Source organism: Pelodiscus sinensis, chromosome 6, assembly GCF_049634645.1.
Source record: "Pelodiscus sinensis isolate JC-2024 chromosome 6, ASM4963464v1, whole genome shotgun sequence".
NCBI classification, from domain to species: domain Eukaryota; kingdom Metazoa; phylum Chordata; order Testudines; family Trionychidae; genus Pelodiscus; species Pelodiscus sinensis.
This window is the reverse complement of record NC_134716.1, coordinates 67,154,846-67,181,300: the sequence shown is the minus strand read 5'-3', so window position 1 is coordinate 67,181,300 and position 26,455 is coordinate 67,154,846. Positions and strand designations below refer to the sequence as shown.

The 26,455-nt window shown below is 40.7% G+C and overlaps 1 protein-coding gene across 5 annotated transcripts in view; it reads left to right on the top strand.

Annotated features, from left to right (window-relative positions):
* The window catches only part of PAM (peptidylglycine alpha-amidating monooxygenase), a 262,884-nt gene that overhangs the window by 161,476 nt on the left and 74,953 nt on the right, over window positions 1–26,455 (top strand). For all 5 annotated transcript variants that reach the window (XM_075932068.1, XM_075932066.1, XM_075932070.1 and 2 more), the window contains exons 6-8: window positions 1,710–1,795; window positions 4,900–4,983; window positions 24,319–24,367. In XM_075932068.1, coding sequence (XP_075788183.1) covers window positions 1,710–1,795; window positions 4,900–4,983; window positions 24,319–24,367 — 219 coding nt within the window. The remainder of the gene's footprint in view (window positions 1–1,709; window positions 1,796–4,899; window positions 4,984–24,318; window positions 24,368–26,455) is intronic.

The following is a 26,455-nucleotide window of genomic DNA, read 5'->3' as shown; positions in this document are numbered from 1 at the left end:
TATGCCCTTGATCTATTCTAGACCATCCCTGACAGGTGTTTGACTAAGCAGCTCTTGAAATTTCCAATAATGGAGATTCCACAACTTTTCAAGACATTTTAATTCCAGTGTTTAGCCACACTAATAGGAAGTTTTCCTTAATGTCCAGCCTAAACCTCCTTTGCTGCACAGTAAGCCCATTGCTTCTTGTCCTATTATCAGAGGTTAAGGAGAACCATTTTTCTCCCTCCTCCTTGTACCATCTTTAGGTGCTTGAAAGCTGTTGTTATATCCCCTCTCAGTCTTGTTTTCCAGACTAAAGAATCCATTTGTTTTCAATCTTCTCTCATAGTTCATGTTTCCTAAACCTTTAAGCATTTTGTTGCTCTTCTCTGGACTTTATCCAATTTGTCCTTACCATTCCTGAAATGTGGCACCCAGAACTGGACACAATACTCCAGTTGAGGCCTAATCTGTGCAGAATAGAGAAAAGAATTACTTCTCGTGTCTTGCTTACAATACTTTTGTTAATATATCCCAGAATGATACTTGCTTTTTCTGCATCAGTGTCACACCAGTTGACTCATATTTAGCTTGTGGTCCACTATAACCCCTCAATACCTTTCCACAGTACTCTTACCTAATCGTTAATTTCCTAACTTATATGTGTGCAACTAATTCTTCCTTCCTAATAGGAATGCTTTGCACTTTTTCTTACTGAATTTCATTTTATTTACCTCAAACCATTTCTCCACTTTATCCAGATCAGTTTGAATTATAATCATATCCTCCAAAGTATTTGCAACCCCTCCAAGCTTGGAATCATCTGCAAACTTTATAAGTGTACTCTCCATGCCATTATTTAAATTGTTGCTGAAGATATTGAACAGAGCCAATCACACAACTGGTCCCTGTGGAGCCCCACCTAATAAGCCTTCCCACCAATACTATTGACCCATTGATACCTACTTTTTGGAAATGATTATCCAACTCAGGAAATGTGCTAGAAATCTCCCACAAATGAATAAAATACAGCCACTGTCCTGGAAAGCATATAGTCATCTAAAATAAACCTGACATGTAAAAATGATATAGGTAGGTTGAGGGAAAAGGCAGTAAGTTCATGTTATTCTTTGAGTGTTATTCTTTGAATGCATTGCTATTTTTCTTATCAGTTGCTTTCTACTCCCTACCCTTGCTTTCTACTCCCTACCCTATGTTGTAGGCAAACTTCTGTCTGCATCCTGCACTTGTTGATAGTGCATTTCTGGGGTAAATTTAAGGTTTTAATCTGAAATTCTGATTTGTCATCTTTCTATGTGGAACTTCATGGCTTCTTACCCCACATGCTACTTTGTTAGCTGCCACTTGAGCTAACAGCCTCTTGGTGAAATCACATAGGAGTGCTTTCTTTTTAAGGATTCATCGGCCATGGAACTCACTTCTCACCTTGATTTCTCGGATGGACAGTTTGGTGACAATCAAATCATGTTGCAATACACTCCTGTTCCCCCAGTCTTTTTCCTGAAGGAGAGCAAAGGAGGTTGTGGTGTATGCTGTGAAGGTGGCCTGGAAAGTTTTCTTTGTTCGAGTATTGCATTTAAGATTAATTAGACATAGTTTGGTAAAATTAGCATTTCAATATACATAGACCACCTGGAGCTTGAGAGAGATGCAGATGGCAAAATCAAAATGTAATAAATCATATTTTCATTTCTCTGTGGTTTTAGGGACTGTGATGAAGGAACGTGCACAGACAAGTCCAACATTTTATATGCTTGGGCAAGAAATGCTCCACCCACCAGACTACCCAAAGGTACGGTGCTCTTTATGGAGTTCCCTTTGTGGGAAGAGCGGGTAGGAAAGGAGGAGTAGCTCCCTGCTTCCTCTTGCAATCTCTTTTTCTCTCTTTCATTAGTGATTTCAATGGGGTGTAAATGTACATGCTTCAGTCTCCTTAATTAACATTACTTACTTTTTTGGAGCTGATGAACATATTTGATTATCTTATTCCATGAAACATTATGGATTATAAATAAGGACTAAAGGAGAATAATATAATCATTAGCTCTTCATCAACACTTTTCATACATAGGTCTCTAAATGGATCTACAGTACATTTCAATGATGTGAAAGCATCATTATACCCATTTCACAGAAGGGAAACTGGGCAAAGTGAGAGGAAGTAACTTCCAGTGTTCCACAGTAGATCAGTGGTGGATCTGGGAAGAGAATGCAGGTTTTTTTACTTGTACTTTAGTGCCTTCTCCACTAGAATGCAATGCACTTCATTACAACATGGAGGGAGGGTGAGGGACTAGCTTGTTTCTTAGTTTTATTTTTAAGAAAAAAAGAGAGTATAAATACACAGTTAGAAACCCTTCACCTCTTAAGTGAGAGTTACAAGATTTTTGTATAGGCACATCTAGTAGTAGGATCGGTCCATGAGAAATAGTCTGGTGTCTACTTTCACCTTTTGCATTCCTCTGGAAGCAGTACTTGTATAAGGTAGAAATTGTGAACTCGTTGTTTTCATGTCCCCAGCTGGTTTTATTTGTTGTCTGTCCCCTTTGCCTTACTAGATTCTTCTGTAGTGTTCTATATATGCTCGTTTGGGCGGGTGGTAAGAGGAGGGCTGTTAGGGATGTATACATGGCGCCACTGAGGTCAGTGGTCTGAACCAGGCACCTTTGAGGTATCTTGTAATTGCAACATTTTAAATTGTTATTGTTTAAATAAGCTGTGGGCTGGGGACTTACTGGAGAATTTGATGTACATCTCACAAATTTACTTTTTAATATCATGATTGAAACATTTAATGTTTTAGGATTCATATAAGCATGCTAGCTAAATCTGTTCTGTTGCATTGCCTCCAAAATCCTGCGATTTTTCTAGCCCTAACCCCATTTCCCATAGTGGGTGATCTAGACCTAAAGTTCTGGGACTTTATTTTGTAGAAATCAACTGGAAGCCTAGAACTGGGAACATAAGACTGGGAACCTTCCAGGACAGGCATCAGAAAACTCGAGACAGTCACAGCCATAAAGATATGATTGACAGCCATGCCTTTGTGACAAATACATGGTGTCATTCTTTTCTTTTTTATTCTTCTTTCCCATGTTTTAGGTGCACTACACATACTTAAAATCACAGATTAAAAAGATTATGAAATGAAAAGAAAAGAGAACACCATCACAGCAACAATAGCTTCTGCTGTAATCTCCCTTACAGATTCAGTTCTATTTTCCTCCAGTTGTGCCATCCTTTCTCATCTGTGTCCCTGACCTCTGAGGAAAAGCTTGGGAGAATAGGTTCATTTTGTAGTGTTGCCTAAGGACTATCAAAATTCCCTCTGGATTAAGTGGAGAAGGTTGAGGAAGATTTTGGTAAACTTCCACAACTTAAAAAGAATTTAACTTGGAAAAGAAAAAATTGGAAACAGTTTTACAGGGAGTTGACAATCTTTAAAATTCCAGTTCTGATTCCTTACAAGATACACCAGACAAGCCACCAAAAGAGAGACATACTATCTGATTAGAAGTTATAGTGAGGGTTCCAGCTAAATGTATTTTGGGGTTGGAAACTTACAGATCTGTAAAGGCTTTCTGTACCCAGTCCCTTTCACAGCTTGATGTTCTCAAACAATCGAAGAGCAAATATATGCCTTTATTTTTATATGGCATTTTCCTTTGGATAAATCCCATCAGATTTTCAGTGGAACATTTTCAGTATACTGTACTATGTGACATTATTCCAGGACAATCTTTGGAAAATAAATGTATGGAAAGTGCAACTTTAAGGATATTTTTATTTTATTGCAGTCCCTTTAAAATTAATCACCTTTCTTCTTAATCCTCCAGCTTCATTCCCATAGCTAAGAACAGTATGTAATATCAGAGACTAGTTTTTCTAGAAATCTTGTTATATTAAGCAGCAGGGACATTAATTGAGAATACTCACTTGGATGAAAAACGTTAATTGTAGCTACAGTTCACAAAACTGTACAATCCAGGGAGCCAAGAGCTACTAAGTACATGTCAAACTCCGGCCAACAATTTGTTGCTGTCTCTTAACCACTCAAAACTGCAGATGTTTAAATGAGACTTGTTTTCCTTATTTTTTTTCTTATTGATATTATGATTGTGCACAGAGATTCTGCAACCCTCTTCACAGAAAAGCTTTGACACTGGCAGTTACTAATCTAGTGAGATTCACAGGATGAATAGGCAGAGATTGCTTTTTCTGCTTCTCTCTAGTTTCATTGTTGGGCAAGGTGTGGAAAGGTCCTTATCCGTGAGGCTGATGCTCTGTAATTTATGTTCATTCTTGTTCCTCTGTAATATCTATTACTAATTTGTCACCCCGTTGTTGTTTTACTTTGAAACTGGCACATTTCGACAAGTTTCAGGAAAATAATGGTTTTTGCTTTGTTGAACATTTTGGGGTGGAAAATTAAGTTTATGTTCAGATTTAAGTGTTTCATGCATACCGCTAATTCATTGCCATTTATATCTTGAACTGTTAAAATGAGAAATAAAAATAAGCATTAAATCAGGATGCTCTGTGGATAATAAAGAACATGTGAATCTTTGTATATTATAATCTTACCTAATACGCATTCAGCTCCTTGGAATGAAGGAATTATTTGCCTACATCAGTCATCTCTCTTCATTGATGATTGTGATTGAAACTGATGGGTATCAAAAGTTTAATGTTCAGTGACACTAGAAGGGCTATATTTTATTTTTGGATTTATTTTATAACTGGTAGCTTTTTCACTGAACTCTTACAGTTAAATTTTCCTCCTCCTCTATTTCCAGTCTTAAACATTCAGTCTTGGACTTTGATGTGGTGTTACCAGTGACTGTTTATAACATATTTATTGTTTCCACAATCCTAATTCATCCTCTTTGTTTTAAGGTGTTGGATTCAAAGTTGGAGGAGAAACAGGTAGCAAATATTTTGTACTCCAAGTACATTATGGGGATATCAGTGCATTCAAAGGTATGTGTTTTGGAAATTGTAGTCTACAAATACAATTTCAAATATTCCTTTTTAAAACAATATTTGATTGTTCCAAAAAAGATCATTTGTTAACTATTTAAATTATTTCCATTCAAACATCCACTAGTGTGGATAGAAGAAGACAACATGGTAAGCATCTAAAAACTTTAAAATATAAGCTTGACTTAAAGTTTTCAAAAGAGGTTTGGAAAGGAGATAGACGAGGTTATTTTTTAATAAAATTTCAAAGAAAACAACAACTGGCAACCTTATTCATCTTCATGTTGGATTTGTAAACAAAGATAGACTCAGAACAACTTAACACTGTCTTTTTTAATTTGTGTCTCTTTCAAGTTTATATTTTAGTGTAAAATACTTATATATTATATATCATATTAGAATTCATTTTGTATTCATAAATCTTGATTTTTTTCAGTTTGTTAATGAGTGCTGTAAATCAATGCAAATAGCTATCCCAGTATCTGGATTGAATATTGGGTAAAAAGTGATATACATTAATCAGCATTCAAAGAAGCATTGAAATAACAGTGAACTTATTTTGGGAGTAAGAAAATATATAAATATTACTCTTTGGTTTGTTTTTGCTACTGAAAGTGGATATATTCCACAGTCAGAACATGTTGTGGTTTTTTTCTTCACTAATGTACGTATCTAAAACAGGGCTGTTCAACTTTGGAAGCCCCAGGGGCCACAGTGATACCCACAGCACATGCCGAGGGCTGCAACTTAAGTATGGTTGTATATGTATGCAAATATTTATGCAAATATATGCAAATAGTTCCATTCACACTGACAGGCATGAATACAAAGATTAAGGCAAGACTACACAACACATGGGCCCCATTTAAGTCAGTTCTGCTGATACTAATAAAATGCAATATTTACCCAATTTCCACCCATATGACAGCACTTTTAATGAGCTGTGACAGTTCAGCAATTTAACTACTAAAACACATACCAACAGAAGATCATTATATTGATTACTTTTTTGTTTTGGCTTCACAGTTTTAACAAATCAAACAAAAATTGCCAATACAGTATTTACTGAAATATAAGTACAATCAGTGTGAAGTTAAAGGCACCAAGGGGAGAAGTGGCATGCCTAGAAAAGGAACTCAGGAATCCTGCTTCCCAGAATCCCTTCCTTTCCCCTGCCTGCCCCACCAAGCACCAGCTCCCACAGAGCAGAGACTGGAACCCCCAAATCTAACCAACAGGCCCACTGCCCACCTACAGGAAAGGAAAGAAAGCTTCTGACTTAACACCCAGTTCTTTGCTCTAACCCAGTGCCCCTGCCCTCTTCCAGAACCAGGCACCCTCCAGCCTTCCCGTTCCAACCCAATGCCCTTCCTCTCCACTAGAACCAGGTACCCCCAGCTCCAACCCAGTGTCCCTTCCCTCCACCAGCCTTCCTACTCTAACTCCATGCCCTTTCCCTCTCACAGAGCCAGGGACATAAATCTCGCAGGATGGAGGATAACGCCCTGGGTCTCACTGGAGCCATACGCTTTTCCCTCTAGGCGCTGGGACCCGTGCGCAGAGTTGCTATGAATGGTCCGGGCACGTGACTCCGAACGTTCTATTGAAGGCACGTGCTGCTGCCTTCACCCTGATCCCCTTTGCAGGGCAAAAAATCCCAGACATTTTTTGCCTTTTAAAAAAACCTGACGGTGATTTAACATGTGAAAACAAGGACATGTCCAGGAAAAACCAGACGTATGGTAACCCTACCCAAGCCCCAGTGCAGACCTTTCTCGCCCCAGCCTCACTGCCTGGCTCCGCCGCAGCCTTGCTCTCTCACTGCCCACCTCTGCCACTGCCTTGCTACATGCCTCTCTGCCTAGCTCTCTCGCAGCCTCTAGCCACCGCTGGCAGCTCTGGACATGCACTGGCAAGGCCTGGCTCGGGGAGGCACCGCCGCTGTGGCAGACACGGCAAGCGTGCTTTGCTGCCACCTCTTGCCACCCCCTCTGCTGGCTGGCAGCTCATGCAAAGGTGTCTTGACTCAAAGCTGCATGGCTTGGTTCATGGCTTGATGCTGCTGCTGGAGCCCCAGCAGTGAGGCACGCAGGCGGCAAAGGAAGCAGCTCAAGGCACTGCAGGCCACATGCAGCCCGTGGGCCACATGTTGAGTAGCCCTGATCTAAAATACACACTAATCCTATAAGCATCTATGAGACTTGGAGGACCATTAATACAGAGGATACATTGGAGGATACATTAATATTTGTTATTGTGATGGGGCACTCCCGCCCCGCACTCAGGAGGACCGAGGCGAGGGGCTTACGAGTCCCTGGGGGGGGAGAAGCAGGCCTATCGCGGGGAACCGAGAGCCGGCCATGGACCCCTGGGCCGGCCCCACGGGATGTGGGGAGCACAGAGTGCCAACAGGGAACGTCCCGGGAGGTGGGGCTAGCGCGGCACGGGTGGATGACGTCCCCGGGGGGGGGGGGGGTACCCAGGTCGCAGATGCGGTGACGCCCGGAGCCCCGCCGGCGCGGGGTTTAAAAGGAAAGCTTGCCAGCCAGGAAGGAGAGAGAAGACTGCAAGGTGCTGGAAGGACCATATGGTGAGGAGAGGGCACCCGGGGGGACCGGCCCTAGAGGGGGCGGAGTAGGAAGCGGCCCAGGGCAGGGTCGTGGAGCCCGTGAGCGGGTGGGTTTAGGGTCAGTACCCCATCCACTGAGCAGGGACAAGCAGTCCCTGCCTTAGGGCCCTGAGCCGGGGTTCGCAGAGAGGGAGGGATAGCCCGAACCCCCCTACTCCACCCGCCGGAGCAGAGCAAGTCGCACCAGAGAGACGGGCAGTCCAGGTCACCATCGAAATCACAGGGAGTCTGGGACCTTCGTGGCGAGGCACTGGACTATTTTGGGGGCACATAGCCATAAGGGGTGCACAATAAAGAGAGTGATGGTAGCCAACAAACTATCTGGGTAGCGTGGCCTTTTTACAGTTATACTTTTTGTGAATTTATGTAATATGGGAGACAGATACCCACCTTGCAAGCCTCCTGTTTTTCTGAATTAGGAGTTTTGTTCTCTAGTCACTAATCAAAAAACCAGATAGTGACTTACCTGTTTACCAGTACCTAAATGGGTAAACTGTTTTTGATACACTTATCTAAACAGCACAAAAACCCAATTCATGTGAGGCATTAGTACAACTAGCTATTCAAATATTAATCTTTGTCAAAACAGAGCTACGATGGGTCTTGATTAGGTAGTACAGCTACGATCAAATTCAATAAGTAAGTAAGTTATTTATAAAAGCTTTGAGGAAGGCTCATGATTTTGTTGTTTGGGTATGTCAAGTGCTATTTATGCTTACTTTAAAAATCCTTAAAACATTCATCTTTGCTAAATTGGATCGACGTGTATTTAAAACTGTCAATTTTTTATGTTAACTACATGCTTTAGGTTGAACGATTTCCCTTTTTAACTGGTAAATCAAAGTTATTTTTCTTTTTGGTGAAGCATTACAATCTCTCTTTCTCTTCTCCCCCTCCTGCCTCTCACTCTCTTCCGCTCTCCTCTGTCTCAGCTGGGCCCCGGCACCGGAGCAAGCGGAGAAAACGGATTCTCTCTCTCTTCTCCTCCTACTGCCTCATCCTCTCTCTCTCTCTCTCTCAGCTCTCATCCACCTCCTTCCTCTCTCTCCGTCTCTGTCTTTCTATTCTCCCCTTACTGCCTCTCACTCTGTTTCTTTTCTCCTCTTCCTGCTGTGTCTCTCTCACTCCCTCTCTCTCTCTCTCTCTCTCTCTCTTGCTGTCCTTCGCCTCCTCCGTTCTCCTTTGTCTTCTCCATGTCCTCTGTGTCTGCTCCGCTTTCCTCCTTTTGTATCCGGTGCCCTTTCCTGACGTTAGAGACGCACGCTCATTCAGGCTGTTCCCTCTGGGCGATGCTGTTGCCTCCCACCGTGGTGCTCGGCTGACTTCTGCGCTGCTCAGCCAGGCCACCACATGGGAGCAAGCGGCCGTTTGGGCCCTGTGCTGCATGGGGAGTGCGGACCCCAGACAGCCGCTTGTACTGCTTTCTGCTGGGTGGCACAGAAGTCAGCCGAGCGCCACAGCGGGAGGCAACAGCGCCGCCCAGAGGGAACAGCCAGCATTTCAGTGTTACAGAGTCACAGACATTGGGCTAATACCGTATTTTCCGGCGTATAGGGCGACTGGGTGTATAAGACGACCCCCTATCTTTTTAATTAAAAGATAGGGTTTCATCTTATACCCCAGCGCCCCTCCGCCTCCTTTGCTCCCGGTGTCCCTGGTCTGCTGGAGATGGTCCCCAGCAGACCAGAGGCACCGGGAGCAAAGCCGCCAGGAGCGCCTGGGCTGCCCCCCCCCCCCCCCCCCGCCGGAGCCCCTCCGAGGCTTTGAAAGCCTCGGGGGAAGCCGGCGGGGGGGCATCCCAGGCGCGCATGGGCTGCCCCCCCGCCGGAGCCCCTCCGCGGCTTTGAAAGCCTCGGGGGAAGCCGGCGGCGGGGCATCCCAGGCGCGCATGGGCTGCCCCGCCGCCGGCTTCCCCCGAGGCTTTCAAAGCCGCGGAGGGGCTCCGGCGGGGGGGCAGCCCATGCGCGCCTGGGATGCCCCGCCGCCGGCTTCCCCCGAGGCTTTCAAAGCCGCGGAGGGGCTCCGGCGGGGGGGCAGCCCATGCGCGCCTGGGATGCCCCGCCGCCGGCTTCCCCCGAGGCTTTCAAAGCCGCGGAGGGGCTCCGGCGGGGGGGCAGCCCATGCGCGCCTGGGATGCCCCGCCGCCGGCTTCCCCCGAGGCTTTCAAAGCCGCGGAGGGGCTCCGGCGGGGGGGCAGCCCATGCGCGCCTGGGATGCCCCCCCGCCGGCTTCCCCCGAGGCTTTCAAAGCCGCGGAGGGGCTCCGGCGGCGGTGCATCCGGCGTACAAGACGACCCCCGATTTTGGGGGGATGTTTTTTAACATCAGAGGTCGTCTTGTACGCCGGAATATACGGTATATATATGACATTAACAAGGACTTTAGACTCTTCAGTACTGGATCATGAGATCAAAAGCAAACTAACTTGAACCTGCCAAGATGAATACCAATTTCAGAAACAGTTTGAAATGTTACCCTCTTGCTTTACAGTAGAATACTTAGCAATCTTCCTCCTCCCCATTCATTATATTTCTGGTGACAATTATATGGTTTTTAATAGAAAATCTGTGACTATAGTTGTAAAAAAGGTTTTGATTATTTCTTTTTTGTAATCTCAAGCATAGCTAATGTATTGTTAACTGGTATCAGTAAGCATTTGGATTTCATTTTTATAAATCACTGATTAATTTGTTTTCTGGACAAGATGAAATATCTATAGTAGCAGAGTAACTAAGGCAAAACTTCAAAAAGAACCCCCTTCTTCTGATATCTTTCAGATATGCATTTATTTTTCCACACTTGAGGACTGCTTGCAGTATAGGATGGCTTCATTAGCCATATGGACTTCTGTTATCCTTGCACAAACCAAACTGTACAGCATTATACTGCTAGGTTTTAGCTATGATGTATTACCATGTAGATTCTGAACATGGATATGAATGGGAAGATGGGAAATACAAATATTTGTAGGTTCTAAAGCAGAAAACTTGAATTAGGTGAATTGCATAAATGCATACAGCATAAAAGAGTAAAACTAGTTGCTTAGGAACAAAAAAAAAGTTTATGCAACAGGAATGGGGGAAAATTCTAACAACAAGATATAGTAACTTATAAAATCAAATATTCTCCCAAAAGTGAAAACTCTGTCACTTCTAGCACTTAAGAATGGATTTCAGTATACAAAGCTTTTGGAAACTGTACTATAGAAAACCATTCTGCATATGCAGGGAGATGTACTCAGTGATTTAGTAAATTCCTAGTATTTCTACGTATGTACGTACATGTGTGTGCGTGTGTGTGTGTGTGTGTGTGTGTAAAAATAGTTGTGATATGAAGGGATATAAGGATTTAAAACCTCATAATCCTCTTGGTCAGATCGTGTTAGAAAACCATTCTGCATATGCAGGGAGATGTACTCAGTGATTTAGTAAATTCCTAGTATTTCTACGTATGTACGTACATGTGTGTGCGTGCGTGTGTGTGTGTGTGTGTGTAAAAATAGTTGTGATATGAAGGGATATAAGGATTTAAAACCTCATAATTACTTGACAAAAAAAAAAGTCTGCACAAATGGAGAGTGCAGTAACTGTTTTACTGTTATGTGGACAATGGGAGAGTATATTACACAACTGTGTCTTCTCTTTCCTATCTGTGCCCAGAAGGAATCTGTTTCTACCTCCAACAGTATAGGTGAGCTAGTGCAAACCTTTGGGAATCATCACTTGCCAAAAAGAACTTATTATTAAAATCACAGCCCTCTGAAGAGAGTCTGCCCTTCGTTATTGCTTAGGGAAGCTGAGAGTTCTATTTCAGCATTAGGTACAAGTCACATGTGGGATTTTTTTTAAACTTCTAATAATAAAGCATGTGTGTGGGGTTTTTTTAATGGAAAGCAATGAACACCTGAAGTTACTTGTCTGTTACATGCTAATTTAACTTCCTTCAATCAGGGAACGAATATGCTAGTTTAATATCACATTTAATAAGATTTTTGTTCCTCTTCTTTTCCTGCTCATGGACGACACAGCTGCTGGTGCCCCTTGACAATTCTGACATGGTGCAAGGGACAATAGGTTCTTTTGGGAGAATGGGGCTTTACTTGTTGAGGCTATTCTACAAGAAGCCATTGGGAGATTTCTGGGAACCCAGCTGGATTGGTGAGGAAGGTGGCAGCCAAGCAAATTGCAGATGCCTCCTTGTGGCAGATATTCAGTGCGTATATTCCATAGGGAAATCATCCAGGGAGCAGATAAATGAACTAAAAAGGACTTAAAAGGGAGGACTGATGAAGGAACAGCACAGAGAGTAGGCTTGGGGACATCTATGATTGTTACACAGGAAGCCAACACTCCTGCATTCGTACAGCCCTACTTAACCCTCCTAAAGGGGAGGTGGATATTAAGGTACTAGCCATGAATTGTCTGGGGGGTGGACCTGGATGGAAAATGCAGGGGGCCTGGTGGAAGTCTCAGGTAATGTTTTGCATGAAAATTGATTTTCCTGCCCAATACATTTTATCTGTTGAATAGTTCCAATCATCTATATAGTAAAGTTGCAGTCTGGTTAAAATCCATATCAGGTGTTTCCTGTCCTCCTTTTAGCATACCCAGACAATAAGATTTTTGTTCTTCTTCTGTTCTTTGTCACATAAATCATCACCACAATGAATTTAACATGTACAACCCATTTTTTCAAATTTCTGGTGTAAGGTAGCTGAACATGTTTGGGGGAAAGATTATCCGTATTTCTGTTAACCTCAGTAGCTCTACTTTTTATCAATTGCTGATGGGATTGATGGGTACTTCTGAAGTTTTTAGAAGAGAGAGATTAAAATAAGTATGACCAAGTAGCATCTGTTCTGTCTTTAGTACTTGTACTGTGTGCTCCAACCTTTTATTTTTAACAAGCAAAATATTTAATTTTTCCTCAGTGAGCAAAAAAGACTTCTAATTTAGCTTGCTTGTGATAAACCCATTTTGAGTAGGGAAAAATGTAATCTGATATAATTCCTACTAAACCTTGATTGCTCTTTTCAAGCAGATTTAGTGATGAGCTTCATGAAAAGCTTTAGAAATATATTTAGCACTTCAGAAATGACCCAAAAGAAACTTGTCTTCTATGTGCCAAGATTTTAACTGGTAAGAGAGAGATTTCCAATTTAAAGACTCTAATAGTTGCACTTTTTTACAAAGTAGTGCACATATAATGTGTCATAATTCAGCATGAAGGATGAAGTGTATTCATTTAATTCATGTCATCTGGCGCTTTCTCAGTAATGAGAATAATAGGAGCAGTATTCAGAGTTGAGTGTACTGTGATATAAGACATTACAAATATACTTTTTTACTGGCTATATAAACATTAAATATTTGGTTCTAAATGTAGTAATGAATGACACATATTGTAATTATTAAATTGGGCACCCATTTATACTTTCACTCTTTTCTTTCAAAATACATGTATGTACCTGTACTGTAATTTTCAACCGATTTTCAACTATAAAAGAGTTTCTGATTTCATGTTACTAATTAATAAAAAATTATGCTGCTTTGCTCAGAAAAACCCAAATGATAATGTTGCTATATTTAATTTTTTCTTCAAGTGCTTGTTCATATCTCTTCTAATTAGGTGTGGATGTCTGCAGGAAAATTTTACCCTAGCTGCTACCCATCGGGTTGGCTGTAAAGCAGTTTGAATGGTGCTGATGTGACACCCTATGTATGACTTTTTCAGCCTGACCACCCCTCAGTTCCTTCTTACGGCTGTTGGAACTCTGTCATTCTTGCATTTCAAGTGCCATTTATACCTAGCATTAATAGTTTAACAACAGTTAATAATTAGTTTCTGTGTAACAGCAGGAGCGAAAGGATTTCCCCTTTTCACCTGTGTCCCTTAAGGGGCAAGCCAAAGTCCCAGGGCTTCAAGCCACACAGTTCTTGCCTTAAATCTATGCCAACAAGTGACCTCCACCCTCAGTACTCATGTCTTTGGTGCCTGGGGAAAGCTCATCAAGCAGACGACCGTAAGATCTGCAAGGCCTTTAAAACTCAAACCAGAAAGGAGTGGGTATTTCAAATAAAGCAGCTCCTGATGGAATCTGCTTTGAGACTACAGAGGCAGGACCTGTCACTGAGTGCCTCGGTCTGTAGTGCACTGCTGTTGGTCCTGGGACTGGCACCAATGAAGGATTCTCAGTACACTTGGTCCCCGAAGACCTCTACCTAATGCCGATTGCATTCCCTGGTGCAGTCATCCAGCATGGCCAAAGCCTCCTCGTTAGTGCCTCTCTGTCATCTGCGTCTGTGGGTCCTGATGGTCTTCAACCCCGAGGCACAGGGGTGCCAGGCTCCTCTTGTCCCCAAGCACAATCACCTTAGACTCCCCAAGGTCAAAGGCAGGCCTGTCGTCCACACTGGATACGTTCAAGACTGCTTGGGGCCTCATTTTGATGACCCAGTCTCCTCCTTGGAACAGGCCTTCTATACCCTTCTGACCATGCTGGGGCCCCATGCTCCAGCACATCTCTGTTTGGAGACCCAGCAGTGCACAGTCATACTTGCAGATGGTCCTCCCAGAGCCATTCTCACTCAGGAATTTCTGTGGTAAGCCAATCCTGGTCTGGTTCAGTGTTGTGTCACTCTGACCATTCCTGCAGTGACCGGTGCTGAAGGAGCTCATGACACCAGAGATGCCAGTGCCACTGAAGTTCTAGTTCATTTGAGCACCAACAGTGCAGCCAGAGCCCTTCTCTGAACCATCCTGCAAACCAGCACTGCTCTATGGAGCATCGTTCTTTCGAGTGTGGCATCGCCACAGCACCATCCTTTGCCTCAGCACTTTTGGCAACGGTCCCACTCATGATCTCACTGGTTCTGCTCTTCTCACCGGTCCCACTCCCAACACTGGTACCGCTCCCAGCACCGGTCCAGGTCTCTATCTCTATATTGTTCCAGATATTGATGCCAGCGTTTGTCCACGTCCAGGCATCTTCCGTCTTCTGAGCAACCCATGTGGTCTCCATACTAGTTTTATGGTCCCTTTAGCAATTCCGATCCCTATGAACAGCACTGCATGAACGTTGAAATCTGTCATCGAGCACTTCTTTCAATTTCTGGCTCAGACCCACCCTGACCTTCCTGCTCAGGTTCTCAGCCATCTTTCTAGAGGGAAGTGTCCATGGTCTCAGATTGGACCATTCCAGCAAACCCTCATCTCCCCAGTGATCGAGGGGCATCCCAGTGGTCTTCCCAGTAGCAATTCTGGACTCAATGGGTGTTTCACCAGGCCCAGGGCACATTGCCTGCTGGCCCTCCTTCATCTCCTTTCAAATCCAGGGACCCAGAGGCAACTATTAGCTACCCTCCATGGCCAGATCCTGAATCTCCAGTTACACCTCCTGCAGCACTCCATAGCCCCTCGGCCCAAACTCAGGATCAGTCAGGGATAGGCATGATGCAGGCCCACTGGTGGCCTCTTAGTCATCTTTACCAGATGTGGCGGTGGCAGGCACCTCCAATACAAGCCTTCCCTCCATAGACTACAGGGCTTTACAGGACCTGCTCCAGAATGTTGTCTTTAGTCTAAACCTTCAGGTACAGGAAGTAATAGAGCAGGATGACAGCATGGCGGATATACTGGCTCTTGAAGGCCTTTCCCAGGTGCCCTTTCCAATTAAGTCCATCCTGATCTCGACTAGGACCATCTGGCAGACCCCTGCCTCTATTCCCCCAATGGCCAAGAGGGTTTGAAAAAAGTACTTTGTCCCTATTAAGTGCTTTGAATACCTGTTTATCCACCCTCCACTGTTCTCCCTGGTGGTGTAGGTGATGAACAAGAACGAGTGTCAGGGCCACCATGCTCTGGTACCCAAATCTAAGAACACAAAGCACCTCAACATATTTGACTGGAAGTTCTACTGTATGGGAGGACTGCTACTCTGGGTAGTGAATCAGCAAGCTATCCTGATCCGCTATAATTACAACTCCTGGTCCTCTCTACTCAAGTTTAAAGACCTGCTGCCTCAGGAGTCTTGGGAGGAGTTTGCAGCCTTGGTCCAGGATAGCAAGGCAGTCTCCTGCACTTGCCTCCAAGCTTGGTTGGACGCTGGAGATTCAACAGCACACATCTTGTCCTCCAGCATTGCAGTGCAGTGGATTGCCTGGCTACAGCCTTCAGGCTTTCCCCTGAGGGCTAGCAAACTATTCAGGACCTTCCCTTTGATGGAGTGGGTCTCTTCATGGCCCTAATAAACTCACAGCTGCATAGCCTCAAGGACTCTTGTAATACGATGAAGTTCTTGGGCATGCACACAGCCACTACTCACATTTATTCCATATCAACTCTCCTTCTCCCACTGTCAGAGTAGCTAGCAAGAAGGAACTGAGGGGCAGTCAGGTTGGCAGGGTCATATATAGGGTGTCGCTCTGGCGCCTCTCCTGGGACTCCACAGCCACCCCACAGGTAGCAGTGAGGGTAAAACTTTCTGGCAGCCATGCACGCAGCATGCATATGCATAATTGGAATACATATGAGCAACACTTCTCAAACAACAACTGTTACAAAGACGAGTAACTGTTTTTTAAACATTATTGTTTTGTGGCAAGAGACCAAAACTAGGGACTACCACATGTAGGTTAAAAAATAAAGTTTATCTGTGAAAAGCATAAACTTAACTATACAGAGTAAGATACGTAAAAACAGTCATGTTTAATAAAAGGTTATCAAATTAAATCTGGGGAGGGGAGTGGTTTTTTTGTTTGAATGCTATTTATGCTCCTAAGCAAAAAAATACATTAAGGTGGCGTTACGGTTGTGAAAGTATATATGATTAAATTAAGGGTAAAAAAATTACAGGAATGTCAATTATTCCAAATACAAGCATTATGAAACCAGGACATTTGTTTATCCACTATGACCTCATGTCTCTTTTATAGTCATACTTTCTCAGTATAGAACTGTTCATTCTGTATTTATGGCTTACATTTGTTGTTCCTAGATTGATGACCTTACATTTAACCATATTGAAATGCACATTGTGTGCCTGTGCACAGCTTACCAAACACTCCAGATCTCTTTGTATAAATGACTTGCTCTCTTCCTTATTTACCACTCTCCCAATTTTTTTGTCATCTGCAGTGCATCGCCAGTGACAACTTTATGGTTTCTTTCACAATCATTAATAAAGGTGTGAAACTGCACTAGAAACAGTCACTTGACCATGATTTCTCATTTAGAAATACATTTTAACACACATTGTTTAACCGCTTCTAATCATGTAATGTTTGCCATCTTGATTTTCTGTTGTTCTTGATTATTAATCATGATATCCTAACCACTGGTCTGGCTGTTATGGGGTGGTAGGTTTTTCCTCTCCCCAATAAAAAAAACCAATCAAGAGATCTCAGTTTTATCCTGATGTGAAACAGGAAAAACGTTTGAACTCTCAAAATACTCACACAATGGGAAAATAGTTTCCTACCTGGCTCTACTGTGAAGCTGAGATTACTTTGGATTCTCTGGCTTTATTGACTAGACACCCACACACGCTTCTTTTTGCAGTGGCCATCTCACACATCCAGCATGTTTTATGTTGTTCACGTTCCTTCTTGAGTGTAACACTATTCTGTAGATTTTTTTCCATGGAAAGAGTTTGATGGTGTACTACAGTGCTATCACTCTTAGAAGTACAGCAGATAGATGTAGTCCTTGGTTGATGTGCATGTGGTTTGTGAAATGCCATTTGGGCACCAAAGACCTACCATAATTTTCCACTAAAAACATAAGTAACTGTAGAATTTACAGTAGATTATCTGTTGATTTTGTTGATAAGGTTAAAATGAGAGACATTCTCAGCTTCTTGCGAAAATCTTCATGATGATTGACTAGCAGTTGAAAAAATTATATACTTGTGCAGTCTATTCGGATTTAGTAGTGTTTTGACTATTAAGGTTTTATGCTATTCAAAATTCAAAAGAGTGACTGTAAAATTGCATCATGGAATTTCATGTTTGCATGTCATTATTTTCCATATCTAATGTTCTCTGCTCACAAGATGAAAAGACTGACAATCTTGCAAGCTTAACTTAGTAACTAAAATCAAGCTAGGTTTCTTCTTTTCATACATCTTCATGACTTAAAAAAAATCTGTAGGCTAAATTATGACCTCACAGATACCTGTGCAACTTTAATTGCTTTAATTCTGTTTTGCATAGGTGAAAATGGGAAAGTAAAGTAAATAATGTTAGTGATTGATAAGAAGGAATAGGATCTAGCTGTGTTAAATCTGCAGAGTTGACAGAAACAAAGAAAAAGGGGAAAAAAACCAATATGGTCACATTTTTATCACTGTAGTGACCATATGTGGCTCTGAGTACACATAGGAATGAGATCTGTTGAACATTTTTACAACATTACTTTAACAGAGTATGACTACAATTTAAGTGCCGAAAATGACTATGATGTGATGCAGAGAAAATGAATATGAAGAGCTTTTATCAAAAATATAAACTTTACAGGATTTCTGCTTACTATGATCCAAATATAAGGCAACTATTTTCATTACTAAGCTAGAGTCTCTCTTGACTAATATAAAAGAAAATTCATAGCTGTTAAATTATTGAATAGAAAAAACACAAATTGTACTATGAATAAAGTAGGAACACATTGGAAATTACAAAGAAAAAAATAAGCATTTTATCCAAAGGCAGCTGAGTTCAAAGTGAATTCCATAGAGAATTTCATAAACCTCTTTTTCGAAAAATGTAATGCAAAACAAATGTATATTGAATTTTATTTTTAAATGAATTTTAAGTATTTTAAGTAGATGCTGAGTGTTTTGGATGAAGAGCATGATTCTCTTAAAAATGTACTGGTCTGCCTGATTATGAAAGCAGAAAAATAAGAATTTTTAATAAAAATAGTCCTGACAAGGTTGAAGTCTAAAGAAGGCAATTAACCAAAACAGTGTATCAAAAAGGATATGTATGTAAATGTATAGGTATTAAATTGCCTCTTACAACTTCCCGTACTGTTCCCTGAATCCTATGTGAATATTAGAAATACATAGAATAAAATAATGAAAATGGTGAAGATAGATTTTGGGCCAGGTTTCATAGTTCATACCAATACCTGTGTATGCTAAATGCACTAAAAATAGACATTTTTTGTTTCCAACAATAGATAAGAGCTAGAGGAAGGATTTCCTTAAGTATTCAGTAGATTTGGCTGAGAAACAGAATTTCTTGTCAAATTTTTAATAACATTTTGGAAACCTTTTCAGCCTCATTCAGGATGACATTCCAAAAACTTTAACTTTTTTATGGAAGTGAAATTCTTCAATATTTTGTTTTGAAAACCCCAAAACAATCCCAGAAGTTCTGGGAGCTTTGGCTCTGTGTCAACCCTTCTGGTTGTATACAGCCAGGGAAGAGGTCAGGAAAGTGACTTGTCAGGAAACTATCGGAAATTTTGCCTACATTGACATATCCTTTCATAATATTTTAAATTTTGACAAATCAGTGTTTTCTGAAGCAATATCCTTCTATCAGAACATTTCCAACCAGCTCTTATTTAGTAACAATTTCTCTATAAAACCTCGTGAATGGTGACATGAATCATGCACAATATATTTTCTTTGCTGAATTAAGCACACATTGGCTATTGGATTTAGTTTTAACTGTACATTTTTAGAAAATTAATTGTGATGTGATGATAAAGCAAATGGTCTCCGTTTATATTTCAAACCATACTGTTGCATTTTCAACCTGCACCATTGATAAAAGAAATAAGCAGGGGCAGAATTCTTCTTGTTTTGATCTCTGCGGGAAATCCAGGATAGAGAATCATCGTGAAAGAAACCTGCTTCTGAAGTGGATGAATGTATTTTCTTGTATTTGCTATAGGGCAAATGGAAGCTAATAATTTATTTATCCTAGAGCAATGTGTACTTGCTCTGTAGCTGAAAAGCAAAATCAAAGGAGTTAGACTAGCCAGAGTGACAGGTTGGAAAGATGATTTTAAGATTTTGTTAGATTTGTGCAATATTTCACCACAGTTTCCTAGCTGTAACAGCATTTATTAGAAAAGCTCTTTTGGAGATTGTGACACGCACTGTCATTTGCTTCATTCTTTTCAGCTGTGCTGAACTGAGCGCTCAACAGCTTTGATAGTTTCAAGGATGTGCATTGTGGGGAGGGAAAGCAGTTAACGTTTATCTGTGCAGATATTTTGAGGCTATTTAGCACAAGTGGTTGTATTGAAATACAAAAATTAAAGACCTCTCCAGATGATCACTTGTGCAAGTCTGGAATCTACCCTATCTTTATATTAATTTGCTCTTGCTGTAGTGCACTGTAAGTCAACTTGCTATTATCTACAACAGTGTTTCTTAAACCTTTTAAGACTGAGGAACACCAAACAATTTTTTTTTAATGAGGAACACCAAGGATTTTTTTGTTGAGGGGAAAAAAAAGGGGGCTGAAGGGGGAGCTATTGAACAAAAATAAAGGGAAGGGGGTCGGGGAAAAGTTATTGAGCAAAAAAAAAAAATCACCAGCCCCTTTAGGGGCAGCCATTTTGAACTCTGTTCTCCGCAGCACACCTCTGACTGCCTTGTGTCACACCAGTGTACCATGGAACACAGTTTAAGAAACACTGATCTACAGTGTGGTGTTGGGAGTTGAGTAACATGAGCACTTTTATCTTGTGGCAGTATGAAGGTCAATTTGTTTGTTGATAGTTGTGAATTTACTTAGGTATTGCTAAATTGAGATTAAAGGGAAACTTCACCTATTGACTCAACACACTGAAAGTTGCGAAGGTAGAAGGCATTTGAGCGTGAATAGACTGAAATATTTTTGACAGGTTTACATAGGAAAATACCTGTGCCTTAAAGGTGAAAGCCAAGATTTTCAAAAGTGCTGAGTAATTTGTGTCACCTCTGTTTTGGGGGTCAACTACAAATAGCGCTTTCCCAAGATTTTTGGTGCTTCCTGAAAATCAACCCCCTAAAAGTGTCTCTGAGGTTGGAGCCCCAATCTGAAGTGTAAAAATTACTAAATATACTTGAATATTTGGCCCTGTGTAACAAAGGATATATCCAAAACTTTCTCTGTGGAAACAAACATTTTCAAACCTTTATTATATCTGATGCATAATAATCTATTATACAGTTTCAGCCTTGTACAAGCCGAGGATTATAGCAGTTCAGTCATTGCCTTGACGAACAAAATAGCTAGATTTTTAACACAAATTTTTGAAGTTGGGAAGGTGAAATAGTCTACTTCAAGAAAGAATTGAATCATAAAAATTGAGATTGTGGGACAAATGAAGTTGCTGTTAATTAAGGGGATGAGGCCAGGCAAGGTAGGTACTTGCTCTTGAAGATTGTCAGAAAAAATAGAACAGTTTTAATGCTCTAGACATGAAATGATCTTTCTGTCTGTCTCTCTGTCTCTCTCTTTCTCCCCTTTATTTTATTTATTTTTTCTTCATTTCTCCTAAACATGATCAAGTAACTTTCCTTCCCTAGTGTTTTTGTGATCTCTGACTTGGTTCTTTTGAAGGCAGCATTTATTTTCTTGTGATTGACAAGTATTGCTTCTTTCTGACATGAAGTATCTTCACCATTTTTCTTTTTCTTTTTTTTTTTTTCTTCTTTTTTTCCTGGACCTCTACCCCGTAGCTGCTTACTGCATTTTCCCCTCATCTCTAGCTTTCAGTCTCGCCTTTATATCTAAATTGTGTGTTCAGATTTACCTAACAATATGGAAAATAAATTCTCACTTTCAGTGGAGGCTCCCCTCCAATATTTATATCAAAATCTTGAGGGGAAGGAGGATTTTTTTTTTTTTTTAAAGAAAAGATCAGTAGATCGGGGGAAAGACTTCCATGTGTCATCACTCAGTTTAATAGGACAAGTTAATTTTTAAGAGAGTGTTTCATCATTTGTGAATGTATTTGTGTATTGCTTCCTTATTTGAATGCACTTCATACACAAAGTAGTTCAGTACTCATCCTGTTCTAAGTGTATTGATGAATATGCTTGTTGCAATAAAATATGAAACATCTGGAGTAAAGCAGTTTTACCCAGGTTTAAAATTCACATGTAATCCAATAATGTAATAGTTCAAAATATGTTTGGAAGGCTATTCTTTTCAAAGCATACATGCTAGTGATTTGTATTTTTCCTGCGTTTTACAATTCCCAGAAAATAAGATGTGGTTACAATCAGTATTATATAGCACATCTTTCATTGCAACAAGTAGGGCTATCAAGTGATTAAAGAAATTAATCATGATAAATTGGACGATTAAAAAAATTAATTGTGATTAATCACACAATTAATTGCATGCCCTGCTCCTTTGAAACGCTGCGGCAGTGTTTCAAAGGGGTAGCACTGCGGAAGCCCGGGATCAGCTGACCCCAGGCTAAGTGCAGCTATCCCCTGGAAAGGCTGCCCTGGCGTTTCCAAGTGGCAGCCCCACCGGAGCCCAGGATCAGCTGCAGTTCCCAGCTGACCCCGGTTCCGTGCTTCGCTGCTCCTTTTAGGCACCACCCCAGCACCTCAAAGGGGCAGTGCATTAGGAGCCGGGGATCAGCTGGACTGCCCAGCAGATCCCCGGCTCCACATTGCACTGCCCCTTGGAAGTGCCAGACCGGACTGGACTGGGGACCACTGGACCAGACTGGGGACGCCAGCTGATCCCAGGCTCCTAATGCACTGTGCCTTTGAAGTGCTGGAGCAACACTTCAAAGGGGTAGTGCAGCATTAATGCCTGTGATTAAGGCGTTAATACTTCCCTAGGTTAATGGCAGGCTTTAACACACATCAGCTGACAGCCCTAATAACAAAACCTTTGTTTTATAAGTCTCTCAGTGGTAAAGTACTGTTTTACTCTCCCTGGGCATTATGATTATCTTACCTAAAGCTTTGTTTAAAAGATTAGTACTAAACCAGTCATGATTCATAAATGTGTATGCTATTTTTAAAAGAATAACCTCCCATCAAAAGTCTTCATTTCCCATTGTTCAAACTGAACCATGCATATTTGGCAGGTTGTTTTCCTGCTTTGTAAAATGGAGAAAGATGGACCAACAATAATGGCTGATTTTCAGAATGTTGTGGTGGTTTACAGGATTGTTACTTTAAATGAAATTGTACCTGTGGTGTCTGCTAAAACCCTATTTCATCCACTCTAAACAAGCATTAGGAGTTACAGAATTCTCTCTATTTCAGGTCTTTCTCCACATTGGTTATGAGATGCAGTCTGAGGTTCCATTTGTAGTGGAAGGTTCTGCTTTTCTTATCTGTGTTGCCACTTGAGTTTTCAGATGTTTCTGTTTCCGCTTCAATACACTTTTTTTCCAAGAAGCCTCATTAGACATGGCTTCCTGAACATTTGATGTGACTACAGCAAAAGGGTCTTATCTGGTTGAGAAGCGTGATCAAGATAAGAAAGCTGCATTCAGTTTTTTTCCTTTAAACATATCCAGAAGAGGTTTTTTTGCTTTGTTGCTGTGTGTTAAAGATTCAGCACCAATGACTTGCAGCTATAGTTTGCAATAGAAATGCCTGTTGGAAAAATGAAACTACAGAAACATACATGCTCATATACCATGGTGATAGGAATAACTAAGAATCTAGAGAGATTGTTTAGGCAACTTTCTTTACTGATGTAGCATTTTTAATAATTCTTGAGTACACATTACTACAAAAAGAGTTAGTTACTTTTCAACACTGTCCATTTTATACTTTCTCTTACTTTGTATTTTATTTAAGGCAAACTCAAATGTTAGTGAAATAAACCTGAAGTAAAGCTCATCAGTTAATAGTGAGATGTTGTCTGCAATGCAAAATCTAGTTATAAAAAAGGCTATAGACACTTTCATTATCTCACTGTAGCCAGTTTCTATCTAAAACATTTTCTGTGATAAGAATATATGACTGTAAAAGCAAAACAAAAGTTAAGTTGGCTAAATACCTCAAACCACTAGATATCAAATTAGTGGGGGGGGGGGGGATTAGATGAAATGTTATGCTTATTAAGCAATGATTATATAAGTTAACAATGTTGGACTTTTTATAGGATGGTGAATCATTCAGTAGTTCTATGAATATACACTTATTTTTCTTCAAGTACAGTATGTTACTGCAAATTGTGACTTTATAATGAGGCACCATGGCCATTTCTGTCAATGAATTCTCTTTTAATGGATAAAAAGTTGAGGTTCTATTCTACAAAATTATTCATTTTCAGTCGTCTTTGCCAAATGTAAATTAGTTCGTTGGGCAGCAAAACAGCTGCTTTTGGGCTTTATAAAATGCCTTCTCCCTCACCACACACACATATTTCAAGGCAACAAAGTTCTGCATTTTTAAATTCCTGCTAAAAAAAACCTGTTACTGATTCAGGCTTGAGATCACTTCTGCTTTTGCTTTAAAATCTAAGCATAGCACTCTGACTTTCAGGCTCCTGTAGTTCTGAACAGTAAATAAAATTATTCTAATATTTGCATAGTTCCGAGAATTATGATGAAAATACAGTTTCATCAGGAAGACTGCTTGGAGAATAAGTATAACATGTATAGCAAAGACGTCTCTTATCTTTGTCTTTTTTAATCCACTAAGTAAAAATCACTAAACACTTACACTTTCAGTTAAAATCACTGAAAATAAGCTGTTAAACTCCTGTTTCATTTTTTATGCAGATAAACACAAGGATTGCTCTGGTGTAACTTTACACCTGACACGTCAAAGGTAAGTACTTTTAATAAGTTTCATGCAGTTTATCCAAATTTAATCTAGGGATTCCCTATTGCCATGAAAGTAGATATGAATTTTTCACTTATTTCATTGTCATCAGGTTCAAAATTCTTTTTCACAGCCTGAAATGAACACACTTGAACACGAGTTTGAATGACATTTTAGTTTTACAATAAAATGAATCATTTATTGTCTAACAGTCATCCTTTTACATTATATAATTTTCTTTTTATGCTACACCTAAAGCTAAAAGTTAAATAAACAAGTTGAGTGTCTTTAGGTTGCCATGACCTGAAAAAATACATCATAGAATGCTAAAGGAGTGGACTAAAGAGATATCTGAGCCATTAGCAATTATCTTTGGAAACTCAGGGAAGATGGAAGACATTCCAGAGGATTGCAATAGGACAAATATTGTGCTCATCTATAAAAAGGAAAATAAGGACAACCAAGGGAATTACAAACTAATCTGCTTAACTTCAGTACCTCGAAAGATAAGGGAACAAATAATTAAGCAACCAATTTGCAAACACCTGGAAGATAATAGGGTGATAAGTAACAGTCAGCATGGATTTGTCAAGAACAAATCATGTCACATCAACCTGATAGTTTTCTTTGAAATGGTAACAAGGCTCCCATCCCAGCCTTATCGATAGGGGAGAAGAGGTAGATGTAGTATGTCTATACTTCAGTAAAGCTTTTGATGCTGTCTTGCATATCCTTCTCATAAACAAACAAGGGAAATACAACTTAGATGGAGCCACTATAAAGTGAGTACAAAACTGGTTGGATAACCATTTTCAGAGAGTAGTCATCAGTGTTTGAGTCTTGCTGGAAGGGCATATCTAGCAGGGTTTGTCAGGGATCAATTCTGGGACCAATTCTGTTCAATATCTTCATCAATTTAGCTTATAAACTTTTCTGATGATACCAAGCTATGAGGGATAAGATTAGAATTCAAAATGATCTGGATAAAGTGGAGAAATGGTCTGAGGGAAATAGGATGAAATTCGATAAGGACAAATGCAAAGTACTCCACGTAGGAAGGAATCAGTTGCACACATACAAAATGGTAAATGACTGCCTAGGAAAGAGTTCTGCAGAAAAGATCTAGGGGTCATAGATTCATAGAACACTAACACTGGAAGGGACCACAAAAGGTCATTAAGTCCAGTCCTCTGCCCTCACAGCAGGACCAAGCACTGTCTAGACCATCCCTGATAGATGTCTGTCTAATCTGCTATTAAATATCTCCAGTAATGAAGATTCCACAACCTTCCTAGGCAATTTATTCCAGTGTTTAACCATCCTGACAGTTAGGAAGTTTTTCCTAATGTCAAACCTAAACTTCCCTTGCTGCAGTTTAAGTCTATTGCTTCTTGTTGTATCCTCATAGGCCAAGGAGAACAATTTTTCTCTCTTTTCTTTGGAACACTCTTTTAGGTACTTGAAAAGTGCTATCATGTCCCCTCTCAATTTTCTCTTTTCTAAACTAAACAAGCCCAGTTCTTTCAGCCTTCTCTCATAGCTCATGTTCTTTAGACCTTTAATCATTCTTGTTGCTCTTCTCCAATTTCTCCACATCTTTCTTGAAATGTGGTGCCCAGAACTAGACACAATACTGCAATTGAGGCCTAATCAGCAAAGAATAGAGCCGAAGAATGACTTCTCATGTCTTGCTCACAACACTCCTATTAATGCATCCCAGAATCATGTTTGCTTTTTTTGCAACACCGTCACACTGTTGACTTATATGTAGCTTGTGGTCCACTATGACTCCTAGATCTTTCTGCAGTACTCCTTCCTAGACAATTGCGTCCCATTCTATATGTGTGAAACTGATTGTTCCTTCCTCAGTGGAGTACTTTGCATTTGTCCTTATTAAACTTCATCCTATTTACCTCAGACCGTTTCTCCAGTTTGTCCAGATCGTTTTGAATTATGACTTTTGTATTTAGCTTGTGGTTCACTATTCAAAACAAAAGTGTGACACTGTTGCAAAAAATGCAACACCATTCTGGGATGTATTAAAAGGAGTGTCGTAAGTAATACATGAGAAGTAATTCTTTTGTTCTACTCTGT